We start from the raw sequence: 25,694 nt of genomic DNA, 5'->3' as shown, positions 1-25,694 counted from the left end.
AGTACCTGCCTATTTAAGAGTGACTTTGGCAAATGAGATACCCTCTAAAAAAAGAGAGGGTGGGTGGGCGGGGCTAGTACCTGCTAAGATAAAACTGATTTTGGCAAATGAGATACCGTCTAACAAAAGAGAGGGCGGGTGGGCGGGGCTAGTCCTTGCTAAGATAAGACTAATTTTCGCAAATGGCATACTCTGGGAAAAGAGAGGGTGGGTGGGCGCGGCTAGTCCTTGCTAAGATAAGACTAATTTTGGCAAATGACATCCTCTGGGAAAAGAGAGGGTGGGTGGGCGGGGCTAGTACCTGCTAAGAGTGATTTTGGCAAATGAGATACCCTCTAAGAAAAGAGGATGGGTGGGTGGGGAAGTGATGAATGACAAGTATAGAATCATCATATTTTGCACATTTTAGGATTTATTCGGCAATATTTTGAGTTGACCTCATCAACATTTTAGGGAGGATGAGCAAATAGAATTTGATAAAAAATTTACCATGCTTATGATAACTTTTGTCTATAGTGGATTACTTTCCATCACACAGTTTCACAAATTTTAAATATTCAAAAATACAAATATAACAAACCAAAAAAACAAGGAAATTACTTAATCACATTTAAACCAATACACTTATAATATTATATACCTTTAAAATATCTCCATGATTTCAAAGCATTTGATTTTGCAGATTCAAAATTAAATTGCAATTTTTTTTATATTAATTTTTTTTTCCAAATATCTGGACTTTTCGGGTAGAAACTTAATGCGGAATCATAAACTACATGTGTACGACTATGTTATTTTATACAATTTAAAACTCATTTACCATGGACAATTTTGAATGACGTCATCACATTATCGGTGGGGATGATTAGGCAAATTTTGGTTAGCGTTTTACCATCAAATTCGACAACAATCGGCTCAGTACTTTCGGAGATTATCTGTCTAATAAAAAACCGGGACGGTAGACAGACGGATAGACGGACAGACAGACAGACGGACATATTTCTTCGTACTCTACTATAATACTTGCTGCGCTTATGCTCAGGAGGTAGTAAAACAATAAGTACAAGCTCATTGGTTCCTCAATCCCTGTTAGCTCCTTAACTATAACCTGACCTAACACTGACAAATCTATAAACATTTTTGTGATTTGTTAGATAGAACTATGTACTACAATTTTCAATTTCTACATTTTTAACTTCAAGATTGTAACATTTGTTTTTACTCTTAGCAAACATGGAGTTACTAAATTTTAAATCACTTTTGCCCTTTGAATCTTCAATATCTACTTCTACAATTGTACATTAGAATCAGAAGCACCTTTACTAGTTTTAACCGCGAAAAAATAACTATTTACTACATTGAATCTGGTGTATGTTTGGTTGCCTATATTTGGCGTAATTAATAGGGTGCGAACATTTTTGTGGTACAAGGAGGCATTTTCACAGTATTTGAAGGGCAGGAACGTGATCATGGGGTGTTGTATGACGATTTTGTTAAAACAATTTCGGCAAAAACGCTTGTTATTAGAGTGCGCATGACGCACGTCCATGTCAAAAGCACGTTGTCAAATTTGAAAGTGCGCGGGAACACGTTTTGTTTGAGATTTTTTTCCTTTACCTTCAAGTTTCGAAAAGTTTTATAATTTGTATATTTATTGGCGCACTGCGTAGAATAGAGTAAGGTAAAGAGATGTAACAAAATTCCTTGTATGCCCAACGTGTACAAAAAAACAAGATATTTGATTGGAAGTAAGTTCTCAGAAATGTTTTTTTAGTATATAATACGGGGAAATACACCACGACACTAAAAAGGTCAAACGTAGACTAGTAGGGGACACTGGAACAAGTTCCAATATATGGTCAAACACCGATCTAAATTTTGTTAGACACTGACTTACATTTTTCTACATAATTATTATTTACGAATGAAAAAAAAAGCTAAATTTTTGATAAAATCGGCTGAACAACTGATATATACAGGTAATTCAACAATGTAGGCAACAACTGTCAGAATTTGGCCTAAGCTCCCCTAATTACCCACTGCACCAATGTCCACTCATTAAACGATAATAAATCTTTCCTTTTATTTACAAGGGCTCTTATCCTTGCACTTCACTGTTGACCAGTATCATCAGATTTTTATTTTACGTGATTTGTAGTACAATCGAAATCTTCGTGAGTGACCTACGGTACTACAATTAAGCGCAAATACAGAACTCCACGTCCAGATTAACTGACGTGTGTTCCTTTTCGTTGTAAATTTCATCACACTGAAGTAAGTTACCAAATTTTGATAAGAAAACTAAAAGATTATGTAATATTTCCTCCATGCTATTTAGCAACACATGCAATAATAATTAACAATTAATCGCGTGGTATACTTTTTAATAACGATTACGAATACACGTGGTTTCGTTTCCAGAACGTAAACTTCCATTTCTATTTCTACGGCACAATCAATACCTAACGTTTAAGTTTAAAAATAACCCGCGTCCGATTCCTCTACCATAAAATTGTTTACGTTGCATTTTAAAATACAATTGGATAATCAGAGACGCTTACTTAACAATCTTGATATATTACTTAAATCAATTTCCAGCATCCTTGACTCCGAGACCTTCGTTTTACAGAATTTCTTATTGCCGGCCGGCAACAGACCGGAATTTCGCGGTTTATTTTTAACCCGACTTCAAAGTGGCTCAGTGTTCTTTTAAAAACACGATAATTTGTTTCTTTGCGTACATATTTACTTAATAAACGCATTGTCATTACAATGATGTAATAAATGCTTTATCTGTTGTAATCTAAATTATACCATAAACACAAATTTATTGATGAAAATATTAACAGTTTACAGAAATGTCTGGTGAGAACGGTTATCTTCCCGAACCCAAAGGGTTTGCAACAGCTGCAATTCATGCCTTTCAAGACCCAGAACAATGGAGTTCGATGGCGGTGGTAACGCCCATGGTGGCCTCCACGACGTTCAAGCAATACGGCCCCGCGCATTATAAGGTATGTAGGGGAAGGTGGGACATGAATATTTTTCAGTTGATGAGATGATGTTGCAATCGTTCGTTTTCTCATTTAAGGTTAAACGGTGTTGTTAATAATTTTTTCATTTGCTTGACTTTTATAAATAATACAAAACTTCAAAAAATTGACTAATAAATTTAAAATATGAACATATTGATTCAGGTAAACTTATCTTATCTTCCTAGATAAACGTCTATAGTTCAAGTATTGATTGTTTTAGATTTATGTGCAAAGTATCGCAGTATCGGTGAATGATAAAAAATAAATTTAATGACAAGTTGACTAGTATACAGAAATATAGTACACCTGTTAACTGTAACCATATTTTAACATTAAAAATTGGTCTAAAGAGTTTAGACAGTACTTCCCTCGCTGTCGGAAACTTGACGACTGCATGTCTATTGTTTTTTTTTCTCATTACATTTTTGTAGTGGGAATTTAAAAAAAAATTGCGATGACGTCATCAACATTTTTGCAAGGACACGTATATCAGTTAGGATAGATGTAGTGTAATACTAAGAATAAAATTATTATATTCTCAAATTTTCGGGAAAATGAATTGGGTCGTTTTGAATATTGATTTGTAATAATCAATAAAATAACGAAACAATTTACTCACGTATACGTATCAGAGGCAACTGAAAATCGTGTATGTATAAACATTCTTAATTTAAGATGACAGGCGTAACAGCATACGTGAGAGTCAAACAGAGAAACTGTAAACAAAACGACCATCGGTTTTATTGCTTCGACTTCCGCTTATTATATAAAACATTGGGTTTTATTTTAATTCTTGACGGTGAAATTCACAATTGGTTGATTATAAACATGTCTATTTCTCATTCGCGGAACCAAGTGAGCGCATAAAACAAATGCAGGTCTGTAATGTTAAAGTCGATGTAAATAAGCGTGCTACCCTTATGTTTCAACCGAGTTTTTCCTTTAACAAATTTTGTGTCTACCAAATTGGGTTGGTTGGGGTGTAATACTAATAATAAGTGTTGCCTTTAATTTAATCAATAAAATAAATTGACTTCATTAATTTTTTTGAACCACCTCTTAAGAAAATCTAAAAAATATGAATGGAATGATAAATCACAAGTACAAACTCATCATATTTTTTGCATTTTAGATAGGATTTATTCAGCAAAATTTAAGGGTGACGTCATCAATTTTTTTAGGAGGGATGAACAAATACATTTTGAACAAAAGTTTACCATGCTTATAATAACTTTAAAATATTCCCAAGATTTCAAAGCATTCGGTTTTGTAATTCCTGATTAAATTGATAAAATAAATTCACGCCTTCATTAATTTTTTTGAGTCACCCTGCATATGCAAATCCAAAAATATGAATGGAATGATAAATCACAAGTACAGACTCATCATATTTTGTACATTTTAGATACGATTTATTCGGCAAACTTTTGAGCTGACGTCATCAGTTTTTTGTAGAAGATAACCAAATATATTTTGACTAAAAATTTATTATGCTCTTTATAACCTTAAAACATCTGCAAGATTTCAAAGCATTCGGTTTTGTAGTTCCTGAATAAATCAATAAAATAAATTTACGCATTCATTAATTTTTTTGAGTCACCCTGTATATGCAAATCGAAAAAATTTGAATGGAATGATAAATCACAAGTACAGACTCATCATATTTTGTACATTTTAGATATGATTTATTCCACAAACTTTTGAGCTGACGTCATCAAGTTTTTGGAGGGGATAAGCAAATATTTTTTGACTAAAGATTTATGATGCTCTTTATAGCCTTAAAACATCTGCAACATTTCAAAGCATTCTGGTTAGCAGATTAAAAATTAAATTTCAAAATGTTGTTTTATAATTTTGATTTTTTTTCCAAAAATCTGGACGTTTCGGGTGAAAAGTCGATTCAGAGTTGTAAACTACATGTGTAGGACTATGTTATTTTATACAATTGAAAACCTATTTACTATGTACAATTTTGAAGTGACGTCATCGCATTAGTGGTGGGGATGATTAGACAAATTTTGGTTAGCGTTTTACCATCTACATGATATTCTTAATATAAGTACAAAATTTCACAACAATCGGTCGAGTACTTTCGGAGATTATCTGTCTAATAAAAATCCGGGACGGCAGACAGACAGACAGACGAATTAATCAAAATTATAAAACAACATTTTCCAATTTAATTTTAAAACTGCTAACCCGAATGTTTTGAAATGTTGCAGATGTTTTAAGGCTCTAAAGAGCATCATAAATCTTTAGTCAAAATATATTTGGTTATCCCCTCCAAAAACTTGATGACGTCAGCTCAAAAGTTGGCCGAATAAATCCTATCTAAAATGTACAAAATATGATGCGTCCGTACTTGTGATATATCACTCCATTCATATTTTTTGGATTTGATATACAGGTTAACTCAAAAAAATTAATAAATGCGCAAAATTTATTTTACTGATTTACTCAGGAACTACAAAACCGAATGCTTTGCAATCTTGGAGATGTTTTAAAATTATCATAAGCATGGTAAATTTTTTATCAAAATGTATTTACTCTTCCCCCTAAAAAATTGATGACGTTACTCCAAAATTTTGCTGAATAAATCCTATCTAAAATGTACAAAATATAATGAGTCTGTACTTGTGATTTATCATTCCAATCATATTTTTTGGATTTGCATATACAAGGTGACTCAAAAAAATTAATGAATGCGTCAATTTATTTTATTTATTTTTATTATTATTTAATCAGGAATTACAGAACCGAATGCTGTGAAATCTTGGAGATGTTTTAAAGTTATCATAAGCATGGTAAATTTTTTATCAAAATTTATTTGCTCATCCCCCCTAAAAACATTGATGACGTCACCCTAAAATTTGGTGAATAAATCCCATCTAAAATGTTAAAAATATGATGAGTCTGTACTTGTGATTTATCATTCCATTCATATTTTTTGGAGTTGCATATACAGGGTGACTCAAAAAAATTAATGAATGCGTCAATTTATTTTATTGATTTAATCAAGAATTATAGAACCGAATGCTCTGCAATCTTGAAGATGTTTTAAAATTATCATAAGCATGGTAAATTTTTGATCAAAATGTATTTGGTCGTCCCCCCTAAAAAATTTATGACGTCACCACAAAATTTTGCTGAATAAATCCTATCTAAAATGTACAAAATATGGTGAGTGTCTTCTTGTGATTTATCATTCCATTCAAATTTTTTCGATTTGCATATACAGGGTGACTCAAAAAAATTAATGAATGCGTGAATTTATTTTATCGATTTAATCAGTAATTACAAAACCGAATGCTTTGAAATCTTGGAGATATTTTAAAGTTATCATAAGCATGGTAAACTTTTGTTCAAAATGTATTTGTTCATCTCCCCTAAAAATTTTTATGACGTCACCCCTAACTTTTGCTGAATAAATCCTATCTAAAATCCAAAAAATATGATGAGTTTGTACTTGTAATTTATCATTCCATTCATAATTTTTAGATTTGCTTAAGAGGTGGCTCAAAAAAATTAATGAAGTCAATTTATTTTATTGATTAAATTAAGGCAACACTTATTATTAGTATTACATTGGACCAACCCATTTTGCTAGACACAAAATTTTGTACAGTAAAAACTCGGTTGAAACATAAGGGTAGCACGCTTATTTACATTTACTTTAACATTACAGACGTGCATCTGTTTTATGCGCTGACTAGGTTCCGCGAATGTGGAATAGACATGTTTATAATCAACCAATTGTGAATTTCACCGTCAAAAATTAATATAAAACCCAATGTTTTATATAATAAGCAGAAGTCGAAGCAATAAAACCGATGGCCGTTTTGTTTACAGTATACGTGAGTAAATTGTTTCGTTATTTTATTGATTATAACAAATCAATATTCAAAACGACCCAATTCATTTTCCCGAAAATTTGGGAATACAATAATTTTATTCTCAGTATTACACTACATCTATCCCAACTGATATACGTATCTTGCAAAAATGTTGATGACGTCATCGCAATTTTTTTTAAATTCCCACTACAAAAATGTAATGAGAAAAAAACACAATAGGCATGCAGTCGTCAAGTTTCCGACAGCGAGGGAAGTACTGTCTAAACTCTTTAGACCAATTTTTTTAATTACGATGAGTATTTGGTTTTTTAAACAATTTGAAAAGATCTTAGGAGCCCCTGGTGATTTGTTGAAATCCATTTTAAAAAATCTGGGGGAGCCTGAATTACCTTTTTTTTTTAATATGAAAGCTCAGGCAGCATGTTTATATATACCATTCAATATGTCATTAAATTTAATTTAATCTCGACATTTTTAAAACTAGGGACCTTCATTCACGCAGATTAAATATCTATGTTCTATAAAAATACATTTTAATTCAATTTTACCACCCGTCTTTAGCAATTTGAATATGGACGTTCTGGAAACCCCAACCGCAACGTTTTAGAAAACTGCTTAGCCACTCTGGACAACGCAAAATATGGATTGTGCTGGGCTTCCGGCTTGGGCGCTACCATGGGAATCGCCAGTCTTTTCAAAGCCGGGGATCACATTATATGCGGGGACGACGTTTATGGGGGCACAAATCGCCTCTTCAACAAAGTTTGCACGAAACTCGGTCTAGAAATTTCGTTTGTTCACGAAACTAAGATCGAAAGTGCCATAAAAGAAAACACCAAAGTAGGTCTACTTAATTTCGTTTGGTTGTTTCATTTAGATTTTTTTTAATTCAACTATTTTCAGCTAATTTGGATTGAAAGCCTGACAAATCCGACTCTCAAAGTAATCGACATTCCTGCAATTGCAGCCATCGCCCGCAAACACAAAGTGTTGCTGGCTGTTGACAGCACTTTCGTAACGCCGTATTTCCAACGTCCTATTGACTTCGGAGCCGATCTCGTAGTACACTCCATTACAAAATATATCAACGGCCATAGTGACGTCATTATGGGTGTCGTTCTCACAAATAACAAAGATCTCTATGACCAGCTTAAATTTCTCCAAAACTGTAAGCATTTATTTGAAAGAACCTTTTCTTTGATTGTAGTAACATTATTCCAGCAATGGGTATCGTGCCGGCCCCATTCGACTGTTACCAAGTAACAAGAAGCATCAAAACTTTAGCTTTGAGGATGAAACAGCACATGAAGAACTCCCTAGAAGTGGCAAAATTTTTAGAAACACACCCGAAAGTCGAGAAAGTTTTGCATCCGGGACGTCCATCTCACCCCCAACACGAGTTATACAAAAAACTGACTTCTGGATGTAGCGGGATGCTAACATTTTACCTTAAGAATGCATCCCTTGAACATTCTCAACGGTTTCTGAGTTCTTTGAAAGTATTCACTCTGGCTGAAAGCCTCGGGGGTTACGAAAGTCTGGCGGAATTACCGTACGTTCTTCGAAATTTTGCTTTCTCGTTTTAACGCAGCTGATTTCAGGTCGGTAATGACGCACGCTTCCGTTCCCGAAGATCAGCGGAAAGTTCTGAACATCACCGACAACATGATCCGACTGTCCGTCGGGTTGGAAGACGCCGAAGACTTGATCAGCGATTTGCAACAAGCTCTGGAAAAAGTCTAACTTTTATTATAAATACAAATCTGCAAAATACATTGTGACTAATACCACAAAATATATACACTATGCCGAACATATATTCGAAATATTTTCGATAATATAATCACACGTCATTTTATTCAGAGTACCGCATTTCGCTAAATGCATTCTTACGCTCGTAATGTACTTCTCTAAGTACGTGATGGAAGTATCCTGGAAGTACGGTTTCCCAAAATCAACTCCACTCTCTTTCATCCCACAAAAAATCCGTCGCACATCTGTAAAAAACCGTTCTATATCACTTTCGTCGGAAACGACTTCGACTTGAAACTTATAAGGCACGAACTGGTCTTCGAAATTCTCTTTTTTGTCGACCACCATACAGCGGAAAGGCGACGCTATTAAGGCTCCATGTAAACTAAAAGGCGACAAAATAACCCCCAAACACGGCCTTCTATCCCCGATCCACAGCTGGAAGTCTTGTTGGGTGTCCAAATCTTGCTGCGATGGTTCAGGGGCGAAGGTCGGGTGCGAGTGGAACCACCCCAGAACGTCCAAACCGCGCTTGTGGATGGAATCCGCGGCTTTTGACTGCGAAATCGGGCACATGTCGCAGTGAGTAGCCGACGAAGCGATGTTCCTGCATGGTTCGTAGTGGGAGATGGTAAGGACGTTTTTGTTGGGGTTCCACGAACCAGCGACCAAACCCATGACTTCAGTTAGTGATGTGTGGGCGTGGAAATCCATGAGGAGGAGGGTCGTTAGATGCATCTTGACTTTGTATTTTTGCTACAAAAAGGTGTTAGTTTGAGTTGAAGGTACGTTTTTGACTTACAGGGTTGCCTTCAGGGAAAGGTCTACAATAGATTAGTCGAATTGAGGGCTTCTTTACGTATATTTTCGGTTTCGGGGGTTCCTCGCTGACGATGGTTGTGTTGATAACGTCTCCTTTTTCGTCGTGGGTTAAAGTACATCCACCCTCACCATCCTACATAAGTCAAATTGAAAACTGATTGTCTATTGGTCCCCTCCAAAACGTGTGACGTCACGCCAAAATTATGCGTATCAATTACAACGTTATATGTAGGGAATTGTAGACACATTTGGAAGAAGAAACAAATTAAAAAAAAAAATGGTCGAAAGTTATTTCGATAGAACTTCCCTCGTTTCTGAAGTATAGTCGAACAAATACTGCTTCTCTGAAACATATCCAGCATTTTCGAGTTGAGTTTTTACTTTACACAATTTTATGATAACGTCATTAACATGTTTGCAAGGACACGTATATGAACTTGGATTGGTGCAGTGTAGTTCTTGCTAAGATAAGACTGATTGTGGCAAATTACATACCCCCTAAGGAAGTGGAGGGCAGGTGGGCATAGTCAGTATTTGTTAAAATAAGATTGATTTTGGTAAATGACTGAGAGTAATAACAAGAATGAAGAGGGAATGGGTGGGCGGGGCTATTGTTTGCTTATAAAAGTTTCTCTATAAAAAAGAAAAAGTTAGCCCCGCCCACCCACCCTTTCCTCATTTTTTTCTTCAGAAATAAGAAATACATGTTATAGAAATGAAAGGTGGATCACAATTGAAGAAAGATAAAATCGTTAGAATGAGAAGAGCGTGTGGGGGCGGGGCTAGTATCTGCTAAGGTAAAATTGATCTTGGTAAATGACATATCCTCCAAGAAAAAAAAGGGTGGGTGGGCGGGGATAAACTTGCTAAGATAGGACTGAACAATATTAAGAGTAGTCACTGGAATGAAGAAGGGGTGAGTAAAACTAGAAAAAAGGTAAATTTAGACTTATTTTATTTAGTGTAAAATGGCCATTGAAAAATACCAGTATTGTATTCGAAAAAATTTCTGGAGAAATGGAGTGAGCGGTTCCTGATTTAAGCAATTAGAAAAAATTCTAAATCCGAAGAGAATCCCAAATAATACAAAAGAATCAAGAGAATATGAAAGAATCCAAGAAAATCAGGTAGAATTTATAACCATCCGAGTGAACTAGAGAGAATCTGAAAACAATTGCAGAGAATTTGACAGAATCTTAACTAATACGCAAAGAATCCGAAAAAATATGAGAGAATATAAGAAAGTATAAGAGAATCGGCCAAATTCCGAGAGTATCGGGGAGAATCCGGAAGAATACAAAAGAATCCTAGAGGAAACGAAAGAAACTGGCCAAATTCAGTCAAGGTCGGAAAGAAGCCAAAAAAAACGGAAATAATACAAGAGAATGCAACAGGATCGGAAAGAATTTGAAAAAATTCGACTAAGGAATACGAGAGAATCGGAAAAAACCCGAAATCAGATAGAAATTCGTACAGGATAGGAGACAATCCGGAATAATCTTAAGAATTTAGGAGGCATATAAACGAATCCGAGAGAATTTGAAAAAATCTGGATGAACGCGAAAGAATCCAAGGAAATCTGACAAGAATCTGAGAGAATCCGATAAAAATTCGGAAGAACTCAACAGAAACCGAAAAAATACTCAAACAATCCGAAAGATTACGAAGGGAATTCCAAAGAATACAAGCGAACCAAAAGAATATGAGAGAATATGAAAGAATCCGGACATTTCTGAAAGAATCCAGGAAAATCTGGTAGAATTTATAACTATTCGAGTGAACCAGAGAGAATCTGAAAACAATTGCAGAGAATTTGACAGAATCTTAAATAATGCGCAAAGAATTCGAAAAAATATGAGAGAATATAAAAAACTATAAGAAAATCGGCCAAATTCCGACAAGATCGGGGAGAATCGGGAAGAATACAAAAGAGTCCGAGAGGAAACGAAAGAAATTAGCCAAATTCAATCAAGGTCGGAAAGAAGCCAAAAAAAAAACGGAAATAATACGAGAGAATGCAACAGAATCGGAAAGAATTTGAAAAAATTCGAAATTATCTGAAAGAATTAAACAGAATGCGAACCAATGCACAAGAAATCCCACAGAATACGAGAGAATCGGAAAAAAACCCGAAATCAGATAGAAATTCGTATAGGATAGGAGACAATCCGGAATAATCTTAAGAATTTGGGAGGCATATAAAAGAATTCAACAGAATTTGGAAGAATCTGGATGAATGTGAAAGAATCCAACGAAATCTGACAAGAATCTGAGAGAATCCGATAAAAATTCGGAAGAATTCAACAGAATCCGAAAAAATACGCAAACAATCCGAAAGATTACGAAGGAAATCCCAAAGAATACAAGAGAACCAAAAGAATATGAGAGAATATGAAAGAATCCGGACATTTCTGAAAGAATCCAAGAAAATCTGGTAGAATTTATAACTATCCGAGTGAACTAGAGAGAATCTGAAAACAATTGCAGAGAATTTGACAGAATCTTAAATAATACGCAAAGAATCCGAAAAAGTATGAGAGAATATAAGAAAGTATAAGACAATCGGCCAAATTCCGAGAGGATCGGGGAGATTCGGGAAGAATACAAAGGAGACCGAGAGGATCGGGGAGATTCGGGAAGAATACAAAGGAGTCCGAGAGGAAACGAAAGAAATTGGTCAAATTCAATCAAGGTCGGAAAGAATCCAAAAAAAAAAAAACAAAAAAAACGAAATAATACGAGGGAATACGAGAGAATGCAACAGAATCCGAAAAAATTTGAAAAAATTCGAAGTTATCCGAAAGAATTCGAAGGAATTAGACAGAATGCGAAACAATACACAAAGGATCCTAAAGAATACGAGAGAATCCGAAAAAACTCGCAATCAGATAGAAATTCGTATAGGATAGGAGACAATCCGGAATAATCTTAAGAATTTGAAAGAATCTGAAGGAATGCGAAATAATCCAAGGAAATCTGAAAAGAATCAGAGAGAATCCGATAATAATTCGGAAGAATTCAACAGAATCCGTAATTCGAAAGAATTCAACAGAATCCGAAAGATTACGAAGAGAATCCTAAAAGAATCTCAAAGAATATAAGAGAATCCAGGAGAATACAGACAATATGAGGTAATCCTACTAAATTCAGAGAGGATAAGAGAGAATTCGAAAGAATCCGAGAGAATATGAAAGAATCCGGATGAATCTGAAAGAATCCGATAAAATCCGAAAGATTCTGGAAGTATCCGAGCAAGAATACAACAACAATTGCAGAGAATTTGACACTTAAATAATATGCAAAGAATCCGAACGAATACGACAGAGTCCGAATAAATTCGTGATCCGAGAGAATTCGAAAGAATGAAAGAAAATATAAAAGAATCGATCAAGTTTCGAGAGGATCGGGGAGAATCCGAAAGAAACGGAAAGAGTGTGCAGCAGAATCCGAAAGAATATACGAAAAGTCCAAAAGGATACGAGAGAATCCAAAAAAATCCAAGTCCCAAGATTTCCGAAAGAATACGAAGAGAATCTGCGAAGAATGTTACAGAAAACACGATAATATGAGACAATTCCACCAAATTCTGAAAGGATCGAAAATAATCCTTAAGAATCCGCGAATACACAAAAGAATCCGAGAACATTTGGAAGAATCTGAGCCCACCCGCCCTCAATTTTCTTAGAGGTGGGCGGAGCTAGTATCTGCAAAGATACGATTGAAGAAGAAAAAGAAAATAGACGGCGGGTGGGCGGGACTAGTGCTTGTTAAGATTAGATTGATTTTGGTAAATGACATATCCTCTAAGAAAAAAAGGGTGGGTGGGCGGGGCTAAAACTTGCTAAGATAGGACTGAACCATTTTAAGAGTAGTCACTGGAATGAAAAAGAGGTGGGTGGGCGGGGAACTGCTTGCTCGTAAAACTAGAGAAAAGCTAAATTTTGCCGCGCCCGCTTGCTTTCTATTTCACTGAATTATTTTATTTAGTGTAAAATGGCCATTGAAAAATAACAGTATTATATTTCCAAAATTTTCTAGGAAAATGGAGTGAGCGGTTCCTGATTTAATCAATTAGAAAAAATCCTAAATCTGAGAGAATCCGGAAGAATATGAAAAAAATCCCAAGGAACATAAGAGAACCAAAAAAATATGAGAGAATATGAAAGAATTCAGAGATTTCTGAAAGAATCCAAGAAAATCTGGTAGAATTTATAATTATCCGAGTGAATCTGAAAACAATTCCAGTGAATTTGACAGAACCTTAAATAATATGCAAAGAATCCGAAAAAATATGAGAGAATACAAAAAAAGTATAAGAGAATCGGGGAGAATCCGGAAGAATACAAAAGAATCCGAGAGAAAACGAAAGAAACTGGTCAAATTCAGTCAAGGTCGGAAAGAATCCAAAAAAAGAAAAACGGAAATACGAGGGAATAGTAGAGAATGCAACAGAATCTGAAAGAATTTGAAAAAATTCGAAATTATAGGAATAATACAAAAAGAATCCTAAAGAATACGAGAGAATCCGAAAAAATCCGAAATTAGTATAGGATAGGAGACAATCCGGAATAATCTTAAGAATTTAGCAGGCATATAAAAGAATCCGAAAAAAATTGAAAGAATCTGGAGGACTGCGAAAGAATCCAAGGAAATCTGACAAGAATCAGAGAGAATACGATAATAATTCGGAAGAATTCAACAGAATCCGAAATGTTATGAAGAGAATCCTAAAAGAATCTCAAAGAATATAAGAGAATCCAGGAGAACACAGACAATATGAGGTAATCCTACTAAATTCAGAGAGGATAAGAGAGAATTCGAAAGAATCCGAGAGAATATGACAGAATCCGGATGAATCTGAAAGAATCCGATAAAATCCGACAGATTCTGGAAGTATCCGAGCAAGTATACAACAACAATTGCAGAGAATTTGACACTTAAATAATATCCAAAGAATCCGAACGAATACGACAGAGTCCGAATAAATTCTTGATCCGGGAGAATTCGAAAGAATGTAAAAAAAATACTCCAAAAGAATCGACCAAATTTCGAGAGGATCGGGGAGAATTCGAAAGAAACAGAAAGAGTGTGCAGCAGAATCCGAAAGAATATACAAAGAGTCCAAGAGTTTCCGAAAGAATGCGAAGAGAATCTGCAAAGAATCTCAAAGAAAACACGATAATGAGACAATTCGACCAAATTCTGAAAGGATCGGAAAGAATCCGGAAGAATCCTTAAGAATCCGCGAATACACAAAAGAATCCGAGAACATTTGGAAGAATCCGAGCCCGCCCCCCTCAATTTTCTTAGAGGTGGGCGGGACTAGTGCTTGTTAAGATTAGATTGATTTGGTAAATGACATATCCTCTAAGAAAAAAAGGGTGGGTGGGCGGGGCTAAAACGTGCTAAGATAGGACTGAACCATTTTAAGAGTAGTTACTGGAATGAAGAAGGGGTGGGTGGGCGGGGCACTGCTTGCTCGTAAAACTAGAGAAAAGCTAAATTTAGCCACGCCCATCTGCTTTCTATTTCACTGACTTATTTTATTTAGTGTAAAATGGCCATTGAAAAATAACTATTATATTTCCAAAATTTTCTAGGAAAATGGAGTGAGCGGTTCCTGATTTAATCAATTAGAAAAAATCCTAAATCTGAGAGAATCCGGAAGAATACGAAAAGAATCCCAAAGAATACGTGAGAACCCAAAGAATGTGAGAGAATATGAAAGACATTTCTGAAAAAACCCAAGAAAATCTGGTATAATTTGTAACTATCCGAGTGAATCTGAAAACAATTGCAGTGAATTTGACAAAATCTTAGATAATACGCAAAGAATCCGAAAAAATATGAGAGAATACAAAAAAGTATAAGAGAATCGGACAGAATCCGGAAGAATACAAAAGAATCGGAGAGAAAACGAAAAAAGCAACTGGCCAAATTCAGTCAAAGTCGGAAAGAATAAAAAAAAAACGGAAATAATACGAGGGGGAATAGCAGAGAATGCAACAGAATTCGAAAGAATTTGAAAAAAATAAAAATTATACGAAAGAATTCCAAAGAATTAGACAGAATGCGAAACAATACAAAAAGAATCCTAAAGAATACGAGAGAATCCGAAAAAATCCAGATTAATATTAAGAATTTGGGAAAAATTACGTAAACAATCCAAAATATTACGAAGAGAATCCTAAACGAATCCCAAAGAATATAAGAGAATCCGGAAGAATACAAGAGAATATGAAAGAATCCTACTAAATTCCGAGAGGATGAGAGAGAATTCGAAAGAATTCTAAAGAGTCTGAGAGAATATGAAAGAATCCGCATGAATACGACAGAATATACAAAGAGTCCAAAAGAATACAAGAGAGTCCGAAAAAATCCAAGTCCCAAGAGTGAATTATATGTTTCTTTGTAAAGTAAGAAGTAATAAAACGTAGGTTGCTAAAAAAAAGCGGTAATCGTAATCTTTTTGTTACATTACTTATTTACTATAAGATTTATTTCTTATTTCTGCCGAAAAAAATGAGAAAACGGGCGGGTGGGCGGGGTTAAGTTTAACTTTTTCCTACAGAATCTTTTAAAAGCAAGCAATAGCACTGGCTGAGATAAGACTGAGTTTGGCAGACGCCATATCCTCTGAGAAAATAGAGGGCGGATGGGTGGGGCTAGCACTTGCTAAGATAAGACTACATATTTTAAACTTGTAAAAACTTGTTAATTTTAAAAGGTGTTAAATTGGATATTTCCATACTAACGAGTTAAATTCCTAAATCTGATTGGATATTTATTTTTTAACAACTCAGACATTAATGTTTCTATAAGCAAATCTAAAAAATATGAACGCAATGATAAATCACAAGTAAAAACTCATTATATTTTCCACATTTCGGGTAGATAACACCTTTAAATTTCACAAGTATTTACAAGATTAATAGGGGCAAAATCAGTTTTATTTTAATAAATATTAGGCCCGCCCGCCCGCCCCCTATTTTCCCAGAGGATATATTATTTGCCAAAATCAGTCTTATCTTACTAAGTACTAGCCCCGCCCACCCACCCCCTATTTTCGCAGAGTATATGTCATTTGTCAAAATAAGACTTATGTTAGCAAGTACTAGTCCCGCCCACCCGTTATTTATTTTCTCAGAGGGTAGTACTTGCTAAGATAAGCTAAGATAAATCTTGAAATGACGCCATCAATTTTTTGGGGGATATATACAGATAAATTTTGATTAACAAAATCAATAAAAAATTGGTCCAATCCGACAAATCCAGCTCTTTAAAAAAAATGATAAAATCTGATTTTACGATTTTCGTTTATGATAGCCGCTGTAAAGTAAAAACCACAGGCATAAATAACACCCCTTGTCCTTCAGCACTAGGTAACAGAAATCTGAAGCTCAAGTGTTTATTTATGTTTATACATCGAAATAATGTCACGTAGCATTTAGTTTGATTTGAATGAGTTTGTCTTTTCAAAACAGAACTAAAATTATTAATTAAACCACAATCGCACAAAATGTTCTGAATATGAACATTCTTATTTTATCATTATTATGTAAAAACGTGCGTATTCTTCACATTTGACCAATAAAAAAATTAAAATTGTGATGACGTCATCAACATGGATAATTCTAGTCACAGTATAAAAGAAAAGCAGTCAGCGTTATACCAATACAAGGGAAAAAAAAAACCTAATCAAAACGGATACATACAGACAGACAGACAGACAGACAGACAGACGGAGACGGTCCGCTTATGCTTACGTTATGTGTTACGTACATTTGCAAATTTCCTCTTTATTCTAGGACGACAGCCCAAGTCCCCCATCGATTTTAACTGAGTTTTACACTCCTTCAAAGTTTTCTCACGTGTGGTTGGGGCTATCGCTTGGAAAACATCAACCAATGGACGAATATAGTTAGTTTGAGCTATAAACAAACAGAAAAAATAAAAATAGACTTCAGTAGTTACTCAAACTTACCACATCCAAAATTAATTACACCAGTTTGTTCCAAATAACAATGGATGCGACTTATACAATTAACATCTCCGCAATTTTTTAAACCTTGACGGATAGACGTTTTTGTAACATAAGTGGGTTTACTTGATAACCAACAATTAATAATGTGATTTCTGATCTAAAATAAAACAATAAGTACAACGTATTTCGTGTAAATAAACATTACTTTAAGATATCTTAAAGGGGTTTTAGTGGGGCGGCCTTCAAAAAACTCCCCATGCACCAATTTCTCCAACTCGCTTATAAAATTCTCGTCAATGTGGACCTCTGACCTTGGCACCTCACTCCCCGTTAGCTCCTTAACCATAACCTCACCTAACACTGACAAATCTATAAACGTTTTTTGTGATTTGTTAGAACTAGTACAATTTTGAATTTCTACATTTTTAACTTCAACATTGTGACATTCGTTTTTGCTCTCAGCAAACACGGAAATACTAAATTTTAAAGCAGGTTTGTCCTCATCTGAGTCTTCAATGTCGACTTCTATGTCAGAATCAGAAGCATCTTTGCTGATTTTAACCTTGAAAAAAAAATTACAACAATGAATCAATCTATAGCTCAAACAAGCTTACAATTTCTTCTCCCTCGCAAATCGGAACCGCAAGCCCCTTCCCCGTGGTAATCTCCACCCTCCCAATCTCAGTTTTTTTGTTCTCCTGATTCATAATTTTCACCGTTTTTTGTTTAACGTGACTCATGGGAAATTTTAATTTCGTTTTAATTTTAAACTTCACGTTCTTCTTCAACTTAGTTTTGATTTTCTTTTTGTATTCGTACTTGTGACTATCACCAAAGCCAATTTTCGCGATCGAGTGTACAGAAACGTCTGATGGTTCGTCGTCGTCGGTGCTATTAAACGACACACTTTTCTTCCGCGACTGTTTAACAGGCACAGTCGGCTTCGCCGTGCTCACCGCAGCTATAACTTCCTCGATACTGGCGGGAATCTGTGACCGAAAAATGAGAACCATTATGGCCAGTTTTCAAACTCACCTGAGTATCATCTAAAATATCCGAAACTAAATTATTAACAATGCTTACTTCCTCGACCATTCCGCTATTGAAACTAGTGTAGGCATTCTGCGCTTCCATGTAGAAGTTCTTCAGGTAATACTTGACTTCCGCTGGCGTTCTAGACCCGATGAACTGCGCCAACCGTATGTTGCTTTTGCCGAAAATTTCGATGCCCCGTTCTAGGAGGTTTTTCTCCTTTTCCGTCCACCCGCTCTCGTCGGTGATGGCGTTTTCAGTGGAAACATGTCCCAAATTACCAGCATCACTAACCTCAAAATCGCTTGGCGGTTTTTCGGTGGCGAGAGCCGAACCGTTGTCGTACCAGCAATCCGGGTTCGCACTGGGTTTATCGAGGAGCCACTGGGGGTGAATGGTGTATTCGCAGTTGAGTAATTCCGAGTTTTGGGACACCAGAGACGTGTTTTCGTAGCTACAAAAAACAACAATTTTTACGTTATTTAACCAAAATGCGTGATAAATCAGGCGTAAACTCACATTCCGGAGTCGTTTTTTGTTAAAAAACTATCTAAATTAAAATCTCCCAGAATATCAATCTCGTCATCTTCCGCCATTTTTGTTTTGATTTTGGGTTATGATGGTGAAGATAGGCACGGAAGACTAGTTAAATAATAATTTTGCTGCAATTATTTTTGTTTAAACGAATTTCAACAAATTCGTTTCACGTTTTAACAATCTGAAACCATAATAATAAGAGAAAGTTAATTTAAAAAACGTAGCCGCGTTTAGGGTTTTCATCGTTAACGGTTGGCTGCGATTCCAGTTTGACGTTTCTGCAACTTCATCCCTGTTTGTATATTTCAAAAAGAAAAAGAGTAATCAAAACACTCGTTTGCAAAAACTGGTAGAAAAACGCCTGGAAATGAAGAAAGACCCAGAAAAAGCGTTCAGTTGTAGTTTGGACGAGTGCTTAACCATGGCCGAGTCCAGCGACGTCCAAGAACTGCTCAATCAGCTTAAACTGAAAACCAGTTACTACCAAGAGGAAAGTAGGTTTCGTTGTAAACGTATCAATGCAGTCCTCAAGTCTGTTTTTAGCGGCGAAAATGGAGTCGGTTTTTCTAAAACTGGGTCTGATTGATGAACAACTAAAAATGTTTGAGGAATGTGTGGAGCTCACGGAGAAACTAAATCAGCTGCAGCAGCAGTTTGATTTGAAGGAAGTGACACCTACTTCTGTAGCGCTATCACACGCTGATAAATTGAGAAAACACAACAATTACGCGGTTAAAATAAAAATCTGTATTAAGATGTATATGGAATTAAATGAGGCGTTGTTGAAGAAAGTGAAACACTTGAAAAGGTGACCAATTTAACAGGGTGTATAATATCTAACTGATATTTCTAGTTACCAAGAGCAAGTGGAAATAAGTGTCAATGAAATGGCAGCGGCACCACACAATTCTAACGTCAACATGACCATAACCTCACTAGGACCAGAAGATGAACTGAAAATCATTGAAAAGAAAATCAGTAGATATGAACACGAATTAACCAAACTAGAGGTGCAGATTTGTTGGGTTTTAGCGTTTTCTAGTTTGTTTTTTTTTAGAAAAAGTACCCGTGGTTAAAAAATAATGACTACAGTTTGCCCAATATATCAAAGGAGATTAATTTATTGATAATGGCAAGGACACAGAAGGAGGAATTAGTTGAAGAATTGAGTCGTTATCATGGTTTAAAACCAAATTTACACGAGGCGAGTGAACAGCTGGCACAAATGAAGGTCGAATATGAACAAATGAATGCAAAGCTGTCGTCGAAATAAATATTTTTATTTTTTAATGTACTGTATATGTAATCATTAAATATTTTTTTCTGAGTTTTGTTTGCGTAATTTTGACATTGATTGATAACGTTGCAACTGCTGTCGAAAAAATGTTTAGAGCCACTGAATTCGTTTAAAAATGTCTAATTTTTGTCTCAGTCGACGAAATCGGAGTAAGCGAACGTAAATGCATTGATTTTATGGACATTCTCGTTTTATTTCAGGAAAAAAAAAATGGCAAAAAATCGCGACGACGTTAATTCAAGGGCGTAAGTGAGGTTAAGATGTCAAGGTTACCAGTGACTCTCAAACCTTTGCACATTTTCTATCTTCATATATTATCAAATTTTAGCGACAGTAGACACGAATATGACTGAAAAATGTTATCTTGTTTATTGTTATTGTATGACAGTAAGTACCTACATACATAAATTTCCGAGATTCTACGAATTTTCAAATTAATAGTTGTTTATAAGATCGTTAGATAATTGCAACAGCTCGTGTGTTCGAGTATGTTAAAGTTCTACACTCAAAGATTAAATCTGATACACAATTAAAAAAAATAACAGTAAGTAGGTATCTCCTCATAAATTTAAACTTTAGCATCCTTAATCGTGTCAATAAAACTCTTATTGTTAGTCATTTTCCAAATGAGAAAAATTCCCGTCACCAAATTCGCGTGCGTTCTACCTAATTACTATCGATTAGAAGTCAAAAGGTTTCCCAGAACTTTCAGCACGACACTTTGGTGGCTTCAGCCACTGCCTTATTAAATTAATGCCCGTACTGACGTCCGTCTTCATCGAGCAGCGTCGCGACGCTCTCATGCCAATTAAATTCGTACAGATACATCCCCTCACAATAAAAAAATCGAAAGTATCTATCATGCACATTACACTAAACAAACACTCCGGGGAGCAGGTAAGTTCAGAAATCCGTAGGCCAAATACAGGTGGTCGCTACCACTGAATAAATTAAATTCGATATGATCTCTGGCGAGGAGGCCACTTGGCCAAACAACTTTTGTTTATTCAGACTCGGTCATCGCTGTTGGAGCTGAGGATGAAAGTAACAAAAGGGAGTGTGCTGCTAAGTCGTGGCACGTGGCTTTGTGATATTTAACACCAATGATTTTAGCCGCAATCATTTGTCGAAGTGGTTGTAGATAAATATCGGTTATGTAATTAAATGGTAGGTGCTTCCGATGGGGTAGTTTTGGGGTTGGAGTGGGTGGGTGATTGAATTTTGCTTTTGGTAGCATGCTTCTATGGAGATTTTGGTCTACCTGGATTCTCTGGAAATCAGCCCATTCTTACAAAAATTGAGCATTTGTTAATTTTGAAAGATTTTGTCAGATTTTCGATTTTTATTTTGAAACTTTTGGGTTATTTAATTTTTTGTTTCTTTAAATTTATAACTGAAATTCTGAAAAACTATGAATATAGAAATTTTGGAATATTTTCAATGCAGGAACGAGCTGTTTTTTGGAAAAACTGGAACAGGGAGAAACCGAAAAATTGAATAATCTAAAAATCTAAAAATTGAAATATTGGTAAAGAAAAATCCAGAAACTGGAAAGTCGAGAAATGTAAAACTGAAAAACTGCAAATCGAAAGATTGAAAAAACGAATAACTGAAACACCGAAAAACTAAAAACTGGAAAATTATACAGCGAAAAATTGAAGAAACAAATGAAAAATTGAATAATTAAAATATTAAAAGGCGAAAATCCAAAATTGAAAAAACGAAAAGGGAAGAAAAAATCGAAACATCAATTAAAAATTGAAAAAATCGAAAGTGTAAAATCGGAAAAATGTACCTAAATAAAAAAAAAATAAATCGAAAAATTCAAGAAATAAAAAATTGAATACAAAAAATCAAAAAATTGTAAACTTGAAAAATTGCAAACCAATAATTGCAACATCGAAAAATTAAAAACGGAGAAATTGAAAAATTGAATAATCGAAAAATGTAAGAAACGAAAAACTGAATAATTGCAAAAAATCAAAATTTTGAAAATTCAAATTTGAAAAAACAAAAAGTAAAAATGTGTAAATATGGAAACTTTAAAGGAACTAAAAACTGAAACATTGACGATACGAGATATTGAAAAATCCAAAAAATATAAAAGAAGAATAACTGAACAATCGAAAAATCGAAAGCGTAAAACTAAAAAATTGTAAATCGAAAAATTGAAGAAACAAATAATAGAAATAATGAAAAAAAAGGGGAAACTGAAAAACCGAAAAATGGAAAAAATATAAGTATGATCCAAAAATTGCACGCTGATAAATTGAAGAAACCAAAACTGAACAACTGAAGTTCAAAAATTAAAAATTCAAAAATCGAAGATTAAAAAGCTGAAAAAATAAAAATTTAATAAACAAAAAATTAAAAATCGGGAACTGAAAAATCGAAAAATCGAATCTTTCCGCATTGAAAAATTGAAAAATGCAATAGTTGAATCAAAAATTGAAAAAACGAAAAATGAAAATGTAAAAAAATGTAAAATCGAAAAAGTGAAGAAAAAATCGAAACATCGAAACATTAAAAACCGAAAAATTATAAAATCGGAAAGTGTAAAATAAGAAAAAAGAAGAAAATTGAAGAAACAAAAAATCGAATAAAAAAAATCGAAAAATTGTAAAATTGCAAACCGGAAAATTGAAAAATCAATACATAATTACAACATCGAAAAATTAAAAACGGAGAAATTGAAGAACTGAAAAATCAAAAAATTATAAGATATGAAAATCGAAAAACAAAAAATAGAGAAACTGAAAAATCGAATAAACTGAAAGTGTAAAATCGGAAAATGTAAAATTAAAAAAAAAGTAAATCGAAAAATTGAAGAAAAAAAAATCGAATAAAAAAAATCGAAAAACTATAAAATTTTGCAAATTAAAATTTGAAAAAACAAAAAATAAATAAAATGTGTAAATATTGAAACTTTAAAGGAACTAAAAACTGAAACATTGACGACACGAGATACTGAAAAATCCAAAAAATATAAAAGAAGAATAATTGAACAATCGAAAAATCGAAAGCGTAAAACTAAAAAATTGTTAAACTGAAAAATTGTAAATCGAAAAATTGAAGAAACGAATAATAGAAATAATGAAAAAAAAAGGGGAAACTGAAAAACCGAAAAATAGAAAAAATATAAGTATGATCCAAAAATTGCACGCTGATAAATTGAAGAAACCAAAACTGAACAACTGAAGTTCAAAAATTAAAGATTCAAAAATCGAAGATTAAAAAGCTGAAAAAATAAAAATTTAATAAACAAAAAATTAAAAATCGGGAACTGAAAAATCGAAAAATCGAAGCATTAAAAATCGAAAAATTATAAAATCGGAAAATGTAAAATAAGAAAAAAAAAGAAAATTGAAGAAACAAAAAATCGAATAAAAAAAATCGAAAAATTGTAAAATTGCAAACCGGAAAATTGAAAAATCAATACATAATTACAACATCGAAAAATTAAAAACGGAGAAATTGAAGAACCGAAAAATCAAAAAATTATAAGATATGAAAATCGAAAAACAGAAAATAGAGAAACTGAAAAATCGAATAAACCGAAAGTGTAAAATCGAAAAATGTAAAATTAAAAAAAAAGGTAAATCGAAAAATTGAAGAAACAAAAATCGAATAAAAAAAAATCGAAAAACTGTAAAATTGAAAAATTGCAAACCGAAAAATTGAAAAACCAATAATTGCAGCATCGAAAAATTAAAAACGGAGAAATTGGAGAACCAAAAAATCGAAAAAATCTGAATAATTGAAAATTTCAAAAGTTAGAAAATCAAAAATTAAGACGAAAACTTAAAATGTTTAAAAATCGAAAAACTGTAAAATCGAAGAATTGAAAGAAATTAAAATTGGTGTACCGAAAAATTTCGAAATTGGAATCGAGTGAAACTGAAAAATCGAAAAATTGTAGAATAAAAAAAAAGTAATTAGAAAAATAAAAAATCGAAAAACGGAAAAATCGGAAAAGCCAAAAGTGTGCAATCGAAAAATTGAATACATATAAGTGAAAAGTCGAAAAATAAAAAATAGAGAAACTGAAAAATCAAAAATAAATAAATTATAAGATCTAAAAATTGCATATCGAAAATGGAACAATTGAAAAAATTAAAATTTTGAAAATCAAAATTTGAAAAAAAAAATTCAAATGTGGAAAATAATATTGAAAATTTAAAGAACCTAAAAACGGAAACATTAAAACATCGATGATACGAAAAATTGAATATCCAAAATTATCTAAACTAAGAATTTAAAACATCGAAAAAACCGAAATTTTAAAACTAAGCAATTATAAAATTGAAAAAATGCAAATCGAATTATTGAAGAACGATAAACTAATGACTAATTCAAAATTTCGAAAATTGAAAAAGCCTAAAATTGAAAAATTAAAATGAAACATTGAAAAAACGAATAACTGAAATATTGAAAAATAAAAAATGGATAAATTGAAAAGTCGAAAAATGGATAAAATTGTAATTATAAAATTGGACATCAAGCACTTGGAGAAATCAAATATTGATAAAATAAAAAAATTGAAATGTCTCAAAATTGAAAAATTTTAAAAACTAACATAATCAAAAACATTGAAAAATTGAAGAAACGAAAAACTGAAAAATTGAGAAATAAAAAATCAAAAAATATATAAGAAGAAAAACTGAACAATCGAAAAACCAAAAGCGTAAAACTAAAAAATTGTAAAACTGAAAAATTGTAAATCGAAAAATTGAAGACACGAATAACAAAAACACTGAAAAAAATGGGGAAACTGAAAAACCAAAAATTGAAAAAATATATGATTTAAAAATTGCACACTGCTAAATTGAAAAAACCAAAAATTGAATAACTGAAGTTCAAAAATTAAAAATTCAGAAATTGAAGATTGAAAAGTTGGAAAAATAAAAATTTTAAACACGAAAAATTAAAAATGGGAAAGTAAAAATCGAAAAATTGAAAAATTCAAAAGTTGAAAAATCAAAAATTGAAAAAACGAAGAATTAAAAATACAGAATCCTAAAATCGGAAAATTCAAAAATCGTAAAGTGTAAAAGAGAAACATTCTAAAATTAAAAGTTTGTAAATCGAAAATTTAAAAAATAAAACTCGAATAATAATAAATGGAAGAATTCTAAAATTGAAAAATTGCAAACCGAAAAATTGAAAAGCTAATAATAATCGAAACATCGAAAAATTAAAATAGGAGAAATTGAAGAATAATCGAAAAATTGTACATCGAAAGGATGAAGAAACGAAAAACTGAATAATTGAAAATCTCAAAAGATGAAAAATCAAAAATTGAAACGGAATATTAAAATGTCTAAAAATTGAAAAACTTTGAAATCGAAGAATTGAAAAAAAATGGAATTGAAACATCGAAA

The 25,694-nt window shown here is 33.3% G+C and overlaps 3 protein-coding genes across 4 annotated transcripts; 2 read left to right on the top strand and 1 right to left on the bottom strand.

Annotated features, from left to right (window-relative positions):
• Positions 1–2,074: 2,074 nt before the first annotated feature.
• Positions 2,075–8,706, top strand: LOC135137966 (cystathionine gamma-lyase-like). Its single transcript, XM_064067771.1, has 6 exons — positions 2,075–2,274; positions 2,850–3,014; positions 7,451–7,729; positions 7,793–8,057; positions 8,111–8,441; positions 8,491–8,706. Exons 2-6 carry the CDS (start codon positions 2,859–2,861, stop codon positions 8,630–8,632), a joined length of 1,173 nt encoding a protein of 390 aa, XP_063923841.1. The 5' UTR covers positions 2,075–2,274; positions 2,850–2,858; the 3' UTR covers positions 8,633–8,706.
• LOC135137961 (histone H2A deubiquitinase MYSM1-like) lies at positions 8,617–19,216 on the bottom strand. Of its 2 annotated transcripts, none has more exons than XM_064067746.1 (8): positions 18,999–19,216; positions 18,483–18,933; positions 18,062–18,436; positions 17,653–18,009; positions 17,448–17,604; positions 17,246–17,394; positions 9,444–9,596; positions 8,617–9,397 (listed from the first exon to the last, which is right to left on the bottom strand). In XM_064067746.1, exons 1-8 carry the CDS (start codon positions 19,073–19,075, stop codon positions 8,693–8,695), a joined length of 2,424 nt encoding a protein of 807 aa, XP_063923816.1. In that variant the 5' UTR covers positions 19,076–19,216; the 3' UTR covers positions 8,617–8,692. The 2 variants fall into 2 exon arrangements, with proteins under 2 accessions (XP_063923816.1, XP_063923826.1); XM_064067756.1 differs by having other exon boundaries at positions 18,531–18,933.
• A 76-nt stretch (positions 19,217–19,292) lies between these two features.
• LOC135138002 (uncharacterized) lies at positions 19,293–20,343 on the top strand. The gene is made up of 4 exons (XM_064067815.1): positions 19,293–19,510; positions 19,560–19,824; positions 19,870–20,026; positions 20,074–20,343. Exons 1-4 carry the CDS (start codon positions 19,384–19,386, stop codon positions 20,287–20,289), a joined length of 765 nt encoding a protein of 254 aa, XP_063923885.1. The 5' UTR covers positions 19,293–19,383; the 3' UTR covers positions 20,290–20,343.
• Positions 20,344–25,694: the final 5,351 nt, after the last annotated feature.

The sequence above is a fragment of the Zophobas morio genome, unplaced genomic scaffold, assembly GCF_036711695.1.
Source record: "Zophobas morio isolate AGI-343-1 ecotype UQ-CSIRO unplaced genomic scaffold, CSIRO_AGI_Zmor_V1 ptg000004l, whole genome shotgun sequence".
Taxonomy (NCBI): domain Eukaryota; kingdom Metazoa; phylum Arthropoda; class Insecta; order Coleoptera; family Tenebrionidae; genus Zophobas; species Zophobas morio.
Note: the sequence above shows the minus strand (reverse complement) of the source record. Positions and strands in the feature narration are given on the sequence as shown.